Source organism: Dysidea avara, chromosome 6 (assembly GCF_963678975.1).
Source record: "Dysidea avara chromosome 6, odDysAvar1.4, whole genome shotgun sequence".
NCBI classification, from domain to species: domain Eukaryota; kingdom Metazoa; phylum Porifera; class Demospongiae; order Dictyoceratida; family Dysideidae; genus Dysidea; species Dysidea avara.
Window position 1 is genome coordinate 13,365,270 of NC_089277.1, and position 12,508 is coordinate 13,377,777.

The 12,508-nt window shown below is 36.4% G+C and overlaps 2 protein-coding genes across 2 annotated transcripts; one reads left to right on the top strand and one right to left on the bottom strand.

Annotated features, from left to right (window-relative positions):
* Positions 1-1,034: 1,034 nt before the first annotated feature.
* LOC136259483 (ras-related protein Rab-39B-like) lies at positions 1,035-1,886 on the bottom strand. Its single transcript, XM_066052970.1, has one exon. It carries the CDS (start codon positions 1,818-1,820, stop codon positions 1,140-1,142), a length of 681 nt encoding a protein of 226 aa, XP_065909042.1. The 5' UTR covers positions 1,821-1,886; the 3' UTR covers positions 1,035-1,139.
* A 58-nt stretch (positions 1,887-1,944) lies between these two features.
* On the top strand, positions 1,945-12,475 carry LOC136259482 (sestrin-1-like). Its single transcript, XM_066052969.1, has 14 exons — positions 1,945-2,279; positions 2,354-2,422; positions 2,529-2,561; positions 3,373-3,555; positions 4,102-4,131; positions 8,021-8,173; positions 8,222-8,528; positions 9,250-9,423; positions 9,520-9,635; positions 9,729-9,838; positions 10,733-10,838; positions 10,898-10,942; positions 11,960-12,040; positions 12,162-12,475. Exons 1-14 carry the CDS (start codon positions 1,992-1,994, stop codon positions 12,249-12,251), a joined length of 1,785 nt encoding a protein of 594 aa, XP_065909041.1. The 5' UTR covers positions 1,945-1,991; the 3' UTR covers positions 12,252-12,475.
* Positions 12,476-12,508: the final 33 nt, after the last annotated feature.

Below are 12,508 nucleotides of genomic sequence, written 5' to 3' on the forward strand. Positions count from 1 at the left end.
GTAGTACATTCTATGTATGTGGCAATATGCCAACTGGGAAAGGAGTGTGTGTCTGTAAGCAAGAAATTTAACAACAGAAATACAAACAATGCTACACAGACGAGAATGGCCAAATTCAGAAAAACGAGATGACTATGGTCAAATTAGATTTAAAATCCTTACTGTTCTGACATGTATTGGAAAGCATAAGGCATAGTTGCAGCATCATTACATCATCATTGCAAGCCCTTTACAGGTACAGTGTACTGTAACGATTGTTAGCTAGAATTTAGCTTTGCAACATTGTGAAACTATTTCAGTTTTTTTTTTTTTTTTTACCGTTAAAGAACCATCGCCAGGTACGTATATCGTAGGAGATAGTCTCTTATGACAATTAGAATGACCATTAGGTAAATCATTGATCTAATCTAATGCTATACAACTTTCATGAGGGTCTTACAGAGGTTTCAACCTCAAGATCAATGGTTTGCTTTGTAAGCCAATCCAATAACAACATAGGTGTATCAACAATAATTATTATAGCTTGATAATACCATATAAAGGCATGTTCATTTAATCAAAATTTATGGGAAGAATTTCTTTTCATCCCAATTAACTGATAAATGTATTTTGTATTAATTTCATGGGTTGTTGCTATAGCTGATGTTAAACTACCTACAACACAAGTCAGTTACCAAGTATAACACAATGTCAAGGTGGTGAGATCAGCACATAGAAATTTTAAGGTCCTACACAAAAGCAGTATTGAAGCCAGTATTTTGGAAATTCTTTGTAGTACAATCTATCCTCCTTAAGGAAATTACAGTTCCATCTTCCACAAAAAAAAATTCTTAAGAGAGTGAAAAAGTAAATTTAATTATTAACTACATCAAATTTACACAATACACTGAACCAAAAAAGGATGTGGACCAATGGTCATGTACACATTGTGTAAACCAGTACAACTTGTATTACAGGACAATCAAGTAAAACAAGATGTACAGCACCTTTGGTAATTATGTAATAATTATTACCATGTTGTGAATATATTTAAATTCTGCAATAAAAAACTGAATTATTATTTTATCTCCATGATACACATTTTACACAGAGTACAGGGAGTGATAATTTATGGTAATAAAAACAATAAATTATTACGTCTAGTCACAACAACCTTTTTTCTGTCCAGCACTCGGTATGAATCTTGGTCCACCCTCATAAACTCCATTGTTTCTATGGCCACGTTTTGTCGTGCCCCTTTTAACACCGTCCCAACCATCCTGTATTTTAATGGCTCCAGTCTGAACCTTGTTGTAAATGTTCTCGGCCAATAGCACAAAAGCTTGGTCAATGTTAATCATTGCTTTTGCTGATGTCTCAATGTAGTTCATGTCATGGTCGGCAGCAAATGCCATTGCCTCTTGTTTTGTAACTTCTCTATTTTTGTCCTGATCTGCTTTATGTCCCACCAAGATAAACACCAATTTGTGAGGCTCTGCTGATTGGCTGGCATCACTCAACCATGAAGTAAGATTCTCAAACGATTGTTTGTTCGTTATGTCGTACACCAAAAGCCCACCCACAGCGTTGCGATAATAAGACCTCGTTATGGCCCTGAATCTCTCTTGCCCTGCCGTGTCCCATAGTTGTAATTTAACAGGGCTGTCTCCATCGACCTTTACAATCTTGGCGTGGAAGTCTACGCCCACAGTAGGGTCACTGAATTCAAGGTACTTTCCTTCGGTGAATTGTCGTAACAGTGACGACTTACCGACTGTACTGTCGCCGATGATTATTAGACGAAACTGATAGACGTAAGGAACATCAGGAAGAGACGCCATATCTCTCCTTTACAAAATTCACGTGAATTTGGTAAAACTTCGTAGTCTCAGACCATATTCTCCGGATACTCTATTGCAGTTGGGCGCGCAGCCTATAAAAGAATCCGATAGATTACATAACAGTCACTTTTTTTGGTGGGCGTATTGGCGGTGTGTCAAGGTAATTTAAAAATGGCTACGTTTTTAAGTGGCTTGGAAAATGGTCTCGATGAGACCGATTTTGACTTTCATGACGAAGCTCCCTCCTTCTTCTACGGGTTAAAACAGCGCGACAAAGATAAGCGAGCTCAGGCGCTCGAACAAATTCGAAAAACGGTAGAAATCTGGGGCCAACATAAGGACGAGGAAACTGCGAAAAAGTTGCTAACTGTACAGTTACCGACAATACTGCGTCTCTCAGTGGAGTCGCCTTTTGAAGATGTGCGGACTGCTTTTACCAAGATGGTTGCTACGTTAAAAGTGAGTTTCTAATGTTTCTTTTTACAAGGCCCGGGTGGTGCCACATTTCACCTCGCATTTTATTCTTGTATCAGGAGGCCGGTGTAACTGTACCGGACATACTGCATCTGGGACCTTCTTCGTTCATCCGCGAATGCAACAAGGTAAAAGAAATTTAAAAATAAATAGTTTTGTTTACTTCCACCCCCTAGCTATAGAAGCTTAGTTGCATCATTTTTACGGTTATATTATTATTTTTGTTGTTTGCAGAATTTATTTGTGGCTGAAGATCCACTCACCCAGGTTAGTTCTTTATGCACACCTACAATAATATTATATACCAATAATTTTGATAAGCTAATTTGATTTAACAATTGCATAGTTGGCAAGTTTGGCCCTGCCACAAAAGATAAAAAATCTTCCTTTGTTCATTGATGTGATTTTACTATTGTGTTTTAAGGGAAATAGCCTATACCTGTGTTGAAAGTTGTATTAGTGGGATTTGTTTATGAAGCTGTACCACACATCAACAGTAGTTGCATCAGACTGTGTATCTGATATAATATTACTTTTAATAAGTGGATGGACATTAGGCTACTTAATCTCTGTTAAGCTGCTAATGTAGTGTTTACTATTTGTAGATTGAGTGATTTTTATTTGAACGCCCTTTGTATTATATGGGGTCCATGCTAGTGTACCAGTATTATCAACTTTAGCTGTAAATTGTGTTCAGATTGAATGCATACCATCAACCTTGTTTCTAAGTTGTGGTGTATTTTACACTTCTTGTTTGGCTAGTCAAATTACAATAACCTTTTGGGAAAAGTCTCCTATATCATTAAAAAAGAATTATAAGGCTTCAAGTATCTAAAATTCATAAGCTTTGTTTATCAATTTTATTTGTGTTGAGTTTTTTAAGTGTGTGGTCCTAGCTAATATGTCAATTGTATTACTTCCAGTGACCTTGTCAAAACAACTGTGATATGTGTTGTGTATGTAACAAGGATCCTTTACAGTAAGTAGTACATCACTTGTTGTGATTCAATCCACAATATACAGTACTTGTTGATATATACACTTTTTGGTTTCATTTTGTTTCTTTTGTTCTCTGTAGTTGGATGCTTCATCCACTGCTTTGTTTGTGGAGGCATTTATTAACCAGCTGAGGGTGTCACGTCTTATTCAATTATTGGGATATCACCCAAAGTATCTTCAGTGCTTTTTGCGCACTCACAATTTTTTAATGCGAGGCGATGGTCCTCTGTCTTACCCATTCAGACACTACATAGCTATAATGGTAAGTGTATTGTGTTGTGTGTGTATGCAATGTCTGTATGTGTAAATATGTAGAGAATTTACTACTACTGTCTGTATAGGCTCATTATTAGCTGTTATTCCACATGTGTCTGTGGTGTTCACATTCCTGTGGTCTAAGTGTGAGGTGATGCAACTTTTCTTCACACATACCTGCACAACCAGCTTAGCTTGCCTGCTAGCATGATGCAACTCAAGCTAATAAAACTTGTATGACATTTTTAACTAGTATGGTAATGGAATAGGAGCATATAGAACAAGGCAATCCTTTTGCAAATGAATAGTGAATGTTAAATTTATAGATGGGGTATAAATCAGCTGTATTGAAAAGATTACGTCTCCCAAACAAGTTTTAATACAATGACTTTGACTTATGGCTCCACTCACAACAACAACTACAATTTTCTTGAAGGATAACACTTTAAATTCGTAATGTTATCACCTCTGCCATCCTACTTATATTCACTATCACTGGGTTGAGATATCACTATGTTCTTATTGTTGTAATGTTATATGTTTCCCCTTGTAGGCTGCAAGTAGACATCGTTGTTCATATCTGGTAAGTTGGGATTGTATTGTGTAATGTATTTTGTTGAATGTATTTTTGATAATTTCTTAGTAAGAAATGTTAGCAAAAATATTGAATGGATGTGAAACTAAAATTAAAGTTATTGTGAACCATAAAAAGTTGTGTTTGCTTGCTGTCATGGTTACATACAACTTAATGTTTCCCAGGATACTTCCCTTAGGGTCACTGTCACCAATTACATAGCAACTGCGACAATATCGTGTGACATAGTCGGGTGTCATAGTCACCATAGCTAACTAAAGTAATAGCTGGTGTTTGCTTGAAATTGCTCTTTGGGAAACATTGTAAAGCATTGCTCTATTCGTCTTTGTCACGCATTGTGGTAATGAATACTTTGTAATCTTTTTATTTTATTTTTTACTGCTTTGCGTTTACAGTTTAATGCAGTAATGGTTTATAGTTAGTGTGCATAGTGCTACTGGAGAATGTGATGACTTACAACTCAGTATAAGTACTACCCATGGAAGATTTAACACAAAGTTTACATAATTCAATTGTAAATGGAGGTTTTATTGTGTAATACACATAGCTATAGATTTAGCCTTTGAGCCATGTATTCAAATCTGTTTCTATATGCAGACGGACATCATGTGAAGGTATTTAGCTACAGGAAGATCCAGGCTAGTTACAGTAGCTGATAAAATTGCTCGTGACAGTAGCTAGTTGCATGTCTTAAAAGCGATCCCTTCGGATCATGTTGTCAAGCTACTGTTGGTAGTTAATTTTTGTACGTTAAATTTGTAGACGCATCAAACCATTCAGTTTTTAACATCAAAAAATCACGGTATGATTTTTATATGTTTAACAACACACTCCTAATGTTATCAGCTATTACAGTCTACTATATGTAGTCCAGCCATGTGTTCTATTTTTTGCATGTTTATTTCAATGGTACATGTGTATCTCCATTGGGATACGTGTTCTCCATATTCTTGTTATTTGTTCTTTGACCTAATTCTGTCTGCTGACAACATGAGCTAGGTGATTGTAGCTTGTTCCCTGCTTTGGGAAAATTGTAAAGGTTTGTTTTGCCTTTCACTACATGCAGCATTCATAATACGTACAATCTGTTTTATTCTAATTCCTGTGCTGAAGTCAGAAATAATTTGCCTACAAAATTTCTTGAACTACAACATATGTGACTACAAAAACCTGGCATAAGGCCAGACCATCATTTGGGAGGGGGGGGGGCTCAAGCTTTCCTCCCTTAAATCTTAAGCAAATGAAAGTGCATCAGAAGCAAACCAGAAGTAATCCACAATGCAAAATTATTCTGGACCAGCATGTTATACTTTACCTGAAAATGCACCAGAAGCAATCTGATAGACTAGTGGGCATAGCCCCTAGATTTCATGCACATAAAAGTAAGCACTTTCCTTGTATTTCCTTGTCTAAACTACACTAGTAATCTAGTCTGGTTTGCTGATGCTCATAATTCTCATATAGTGTACTGATGTCTTGTACAAACTATACCCAGCTGTTGTGCTATGAATAATGATAGGTTGAAACTTGATCAGCACCACCAGTAGGTATAGGTATAGTACATTTCTATGGTGTACACTGATCAGCTGGTCTGGTATAGTCTATGGGAATCTATTCAAGTAAACTTTTGACCTTAATTTAATCTTTTAATGTTTAAATGTAATTTTGCCATGACATCTGACAGTGTATGGTTCAAATGTCATGAACTGTAGACATATAGACATGGCTTGTTAACATGAATTTTTGCTATGTTGCAAGTATGCAATGAAAAATACGACCACCTGCAGGAATCATGGAATATTTCATGTGTTGCGTGGATGAGTGAATGTCCTACACTATTGTTTTATTGAGAGAATGTATAGAATTCTATGTAGTTTGATGTACCTAGAACTAGTGAACTCAATGAGGTAGAAAGAATGTTAATAGGGCATGACCCCAGTGCACACACGCACGTGCACACACACACACTACACATGTAGCTTGTGTTGATGTGACATAACATGTTATAGTCATGATATCCTCTACATGTGTAACATGTACCTCACATGTAACACATCCTCATCACTTACAACTCTAATAGGTGTTTATTTTGTAGAGTACATTAGATGAAGGTTGATTGTGGATAAAGTGGTGCTAAGAGTGCTTTTATAAACAATTTACATTTCAATGCTTCACTTGCAACAAGTGTGTTTATCCAGTACATAGACTATTATGCAAGTCTAGATCTGACATTTATTAGAATTATGCACTACTTTTTAGTACCTTGGCTTTTACAATGATGCAGGTGTTTATTTGACCCCGGGTGTGTATTTGAGCTCAGCTTTAATACAGTACACTTGTAGGTAGAAACATTGGAAAGCACATGTACCATGCATGAAATATGCAGAATGCTTCCTGCGTATGCTTCACAGCATGAGATATTATGTGGGGTATATATATATATCAGTGATCAAACTTATAATTTGCATGTTTCAATGGTTAAACTACATGCTTGCAAATCACCACCTTGTCAGGTACACTCACAGTCAATTTGCCCATACACAAGTGTGATATCAAAAGGTCACATTAAATAGTTGTGTTAAATATGACCCTTGAGGTTAGAGGTTAACCTTATTTGGCTGGCCACTAATTCAACCACATCAGATCATCTATCATGACCAGATCTGCAATAACTTGTTTTGCAAAGATTTTATTTTGTAATTTTCACCAAAAACCAATGTATCTATCCACAAACTAAGAGCAATGAAACAATGATGATATTGTACACTTCAGTGTAACTACTCTAGTGTTTTTTTTGTTTTGTTGTTTTTTTGTAAATTAATGGAAAAGCAAACCTGAGCTATAGGCATTATGCGTTGTCACCTATGGATAGCTTTGAAAATCTGATGCATCTAATTCTTGTTGAAAGTTACTGTGCAGCACACACTTTAAGTGCACCTAACATAATTGCATAGTTTTATTTGGCATTTCACATGACCCTCAATAGTTGCAATATGAAATAAACAAAGAGACTTTCGTATAATTTATTTTAGCAGTGCTTAAAGCGTGTCCAACCCCCTCTGGTTACTGTGTGCTTACAAGTTAGTGGTACTGATTATCACATGATTACCCTTATGTGGATGTATTAAAAGACACTGAGCCATTTAGGTCTGATCCCCAGGATATTATATTACACAATGAGCAGAATTGAAGGGGCAACACAGTGGTCTTGTAAAGAATAAAATAACCAAATAGTAATTATATGGTTTATGTCACTCAACCTTGGTGCCTCAATTATGATTGTTGATACTAAAGAATAAGTGATGTCAGAAATTGTGAATGAAGCCAGTGAAACTCTTCTATCTTGGTTGCTCCAACAAACCTCATTGGCTCTCCATAGTTTCCTGAATTCATTCTGACAATGGACAATATCTGCAATAGCATTTTTTGACGTCACAAAACAAAATGGCCGTGCTAGGGACTTTGTACAGGGAGGGCGAGACCCTGATAGTATTTATTAATTTGAAGAAGTATCATGTGTTAGTTATGTATTTTTTCTACCTGTGATGATAATATGATACACCTGGGATGATAAGATGTGGAGTTCTGATTAATAGTGGACAGAATTAACTGGCACAAAGCAGCTTTATGTTTGAAGGGTTAAATTTTCGTAGAGCTGTGTTCTTCAAATAATTAGAAAATTAAACTCCTTCAAATATAACCTGTTATATGGCAAATTTCATGACATCAAATTAATATTTTCGTCATTGCGAATTGTGAAGGCTGTTAGTAGGGCCCATTGATCATGGTCAAAGTATGTACAGGAAGTCATGTGGTAAAATGTTAGATAGTGACTGTACACTAAATGTTATTACACTGTTGTAATTTATGTTTACAGGTTTCAATACAAGAAAAAGAATTTTTAGAACAGAAAGGTAACAGAGACTGGCTACAAGGCTTAGATCATATTCCTCAAAAGCTACGCAACTTACTCACTTTGAACAAGCTATTGGCACATCAGCCATGGAAAGTTCAGGCTGACCTTTTTAAGGTGTGTTGTTTAGTGAAATTTTAATAATTGAATTTATTTTCTTTCCAGGACCTCCTGATTGGACCAGAGAGTTTTTCATTAGGAGAACTGGCTCATGCAATTCTCATTATGACTCACTATCATGCACTATCCAGCTTTGCACTTGGGTGTGGTGTTAATCCAGAAATTGATTCACCTCAGGGACATTATTATGGAGATTTGTCACTGCTAATACCCTTCTGTTACCAGGGCAACCCTGCTCTAGGTGTTATCGGAACAACATCAGACTCAGAAGTGACCGACTCTGATGTGGGATTTTCACCACTGAACTCTTCACCTGGCTACCTTGTAAACTCCATTGATAAACATTTTGCTAGTAAGTGAATAAGTTACATGTATGCCCATTTTATTTTTCTATACCTTCAGTGCAACCTGAAAACTTCCAATATGTGTTTACTTTTATTCAGTGGAGTTCTCTGCAAACTGACTAACTGGTGCCTGCTGACAATTGGTTTTAGGCTATATAGCTTGATTTTTCACTGTTAGAGGAGTTGCTTTAGTTTGCCCTTTTGACATACCGCGGTACATGCAATGATACATCATGGACTTGCTTTTGCTCTCCTTTGTGTCCTGTTTCTTTTCACTGACAGTGCACAAATTGTCAAATAGTGGTAGCAAATATTGCTGACTGTCAGTAATCATCCATCATTTGTGTTTTATAGTGACTGGAGAGACATTTCTTGTATTGTACTCCATTTGTAAGGGGTTGAACATAGCTGAAAACAAAAGTGTGATGTCCACTTCACTTTTCGATAATCTAATATGTTTTGGGTTCACCAGTTGTGATTATATTGTAAACAAGCAAGTACAAGAAAAAATTAAGAATTTTTAAAGTTGATTAGGTATCATGAAAGTCACAGGTAATGAAACAAGAGATGTCACTTAATTTCGTTAGCAGATATTTTCCGTTATATGGCTACAGGGTTTACTAGTATATTTGGAAGTGTAGGCTACCTCCCTTGTTTCGTTACTGTTTATTTCTGTATGATCCTTTAAAATTTCTTGTACTTTTTATGTCCATGTACTCTCTTATCCAGTGCCCTTGAACAACACATCGATTAATGGATCATCATTTAACAATGTCTGTAATGGGACAGAGTCTTCACTATTGCACACACTCAAGACTGTCAGTGTTATTAACTTTGATCCTGAACTGGAGACTAAAGAATCAATGGATAGAGAATTCCGAGAATCACAATCTGTTTGTGATTGTAAGTGGTGTATGTTCATTCATGCATGTGTGTGGGGGTCATCGTGTGTGCATGTGTATCCTGACAGCACATTATTCTATTTCATTTTATTTACAGTGGATTTCAAGAAGCCAATTACCCCGGTAGTAACCCCACAGGACCTCATAAAGTATCTTGAAGATCCCAACTACAGTCATGAAGATATTGAGTCAACCAGTCCACTGAAGGATGGTGTAAGTGAACTACCACTACTATAGCTATAACCTGCTCAACTTGTATAGCCAGTATTTGTAATAGAGTGAACACACACTATGTTCTATTATTAGGAGTACTCTTGGGAGGATCACGCCTACCCCTTACTGGACAGACTATACCCAGACAGTGGCTACATCTTGGATGAGAAGTTCACACTAGCCTACAACCTAACCTACCACAAGTGAGTTTTGTTAAGAAAAGTTTGTGACAAAGTCTACCAGATATTGAGCTGCACATGTGGAGAGTACTGCTGAAAGACAGATGAAACATGTGGTATACTGGAATGGAGATAGATGAATCCAAAACTCACCCGTATCCAGACACAAATTGATTAGGTGGTGGGACACTTTTCATATCAGTCCAATCGACCAATGTCTCACGAGATACATGACTTCACATTTTAATATTTGGCATACTGTAGTACATAAAATGCACGCATCACGGACTTACCTTTGTCCTCCTTTGTGTCCCATTTCTTTTTGCTGACAGTCCAAGGTGTTGATTCATGATAGCGTGATTCATGGCTTCCCATTTATGAATGGGAATTGTTTGTATTTTTGTGGTGACTGCATGCCATGGATTGATTGTAGAGATGTCTTCATTTCTAACGTTGTGTAATGGGCTGAAAGTAGGTGAAAGCAAAGTGTAATAGCCACTTCATTTTCAAGTCAGTAATTGATAGTTGGGGCGTGCAATCATCCATATTTTTTGTGGTGGCTGGATTGATAGCAGAGGCACTTCTCCTGCTGATCTTCATTTTGTAGCGCTGTATAACGGGCAATAAGTATAAGGAATTTTAAGTTTTGATTAGGGATCATAGAAAAATAAAGCAGGAACAAGGGTGGTCACCTATATCTGCAGATATACTAGTGAACATTTAATCCCTACTTCAGTCAATATCCATGACTGAATTAGGGATTAAATGTTCACTAGTATATCTGCAGGTGTAGGTGACCTCCCTTGTTTCCCTACTTTTTACTCTATGATAACTTAAATTTTTACTTATACTTGTGTTTAGAGATGTAACAATATTAAACAAGTTATTGAGTAAACAAGTTATGTTTCTTTGTTACAGTGTTGGTGAACACAAGAATGTGGACACAGAAAACTTTCGTCGAGCAGTATGGAACTACATTCAGGCCATCAAGGGGATCAGACATGATGACTACAACTACCGAGAGGTGTGCTACTACCTTATATAACACTTGACTGTTCTAATAGAGTTTGTACTGTTTTGTAGGTCAACTCTGTGTTGGTGAAACGGTTCAAGTCATATATTAGAATGGTATGTGTTAATAATACAGTAAAATCTGTACGGTCCATGTTGTCTCTAGCATATATGGAATAGTTAGAGCACACCAACAAGATTTCTATGTTATTTAGAGACACAAGTGGGTATAAGCAATCCCACATCGTCTGAGTGACTCTGAATTGTGTAGAAGCCTGTTGGCATGTTCTAATTGCTTTAGGGTTGATTGTTTATAAATGAGGAAGTGGTGAGGGAAAAGTTCAACCGTAGAGCTTTACAGTTACCACTTCCAAGTTTAGTGGTAGCATTACATTAGTGTTCCCATTCACCCTAGAACGCACCAACAAAGTTTTGGTAGTATGCGTTTAAACTGAGCGAATTACTATTGAGATGTTACCACATGTAATGGTGGCATCCACATGTACCAGTACACTTGAAATAGAAACAGTGATAAGAGAATAACATGTGTATGTATGGAGTACTACACTAGGGCAATCTACTGGTATCTTCCTCCATATTTGGCCAACACTTCTTTTTATAACTCATCTGCAATATCAAAATTAATTTCCCTATTGTAGCAACTTTTATAACTCTCAATCGTGAAGGTCTAAACTGCAAAACCAAAATTGGCTTGAAATAATTACATGACACACTCTTCCAATCATGGCTCAACAGCTAATGCAGCACAAGTTATCATGTAAAAGTTTAAATTGATAGTAGCATAATTAGTATTTTTGTCAAAAAATATTGTAGTACCTACAGTTGGATGTGTACGTATCCTGATACAGATAGGTGTTTGTCATACAGGTGGCTGTGTAGACAGGTTTACTGATGGTCTTTCTTGCTCATACAGTGGAACCTTTCTATTCCGGACACTTTAGGACCCAGAATCATTTTTTCTGTTTTTCTATTTTGTATTGAGTTTGATGTTGGGACCAAAATATTCATCCTTATTATGGACTTAATTTAGAGTTCCATTAGTTGTAATTTACTGCTACCAAGAGTTAATGGGGGCCCACTACTATATTATGGACTCTTGCTGTTACTTTACAGGTTGCGTGTTATCCTGAACAAATTACAGAATTTGATTTCTCAGGACAAATAGAATCACTAGGCTTGGGATTCTCAGAAAAGGTATAACAACAAAGGAGGTTTGTCATTTGTCGATAGGTCTAATACTTGTGACATTTGACCACCCCCCTCTGTTTGAGTGACCATTCCAGTATTAATTTACAAACACTTTCTTTCCCATTAGATACATGTAAACATGATTGTACTAGAGGCAAGATTACAGGCTGAATTGTTGTATGCTTTCCGAGCACTCATGAAGTACATGAAACAATAACACTATTGGGAAGGATACTGGAGTTACTACAGATATAACTAGTGATAATTATTTGTACACTAAACCCCTCAGTGTAAAATGGAGTAGTCAGTTTTAGTTAGTGTAAATTATTAAAACACTTCATGATATTATTATGTATATATAAACAGATTTTTGTATGCAATAATTTTTAACTGTGCCATGTTCATTCTTTTTCAAACACACTTGTAATGTACTGCGTCAAACAGTGTTATTAACATACATGTATAAGTATAAGT

Coding starts and splice junctions, on each gene's coding strand:
- LOC136259483 (XM_066052970.1), bottom strand. CDS start 1,820: ATGGCGTCTCTTCCTGATGTTCCTTACGTCTATCAGTTTCGTCTAATA.
- LOC136259482 (XM_066052969.1), top strand. CDS start 1,992: ATGGCTACGTTTTTAAGTGGCTTGGAAAATGGTCTCGATGAGACCGAT. Junction 10,839..10,897: donor ATGACTACAACTACCGAGAG/GTGTGCTACTAC, acceptor ACTGTTTTGTAG/GTCAACTCTGTGTTGGTGAA. Junction 12,041..12,161: donor GCTTGGGATTCTCAGAAAAG/GTATAACAACAA, acceptor CTTTCCCATTAG/ATACATGTAAACATGATTGT.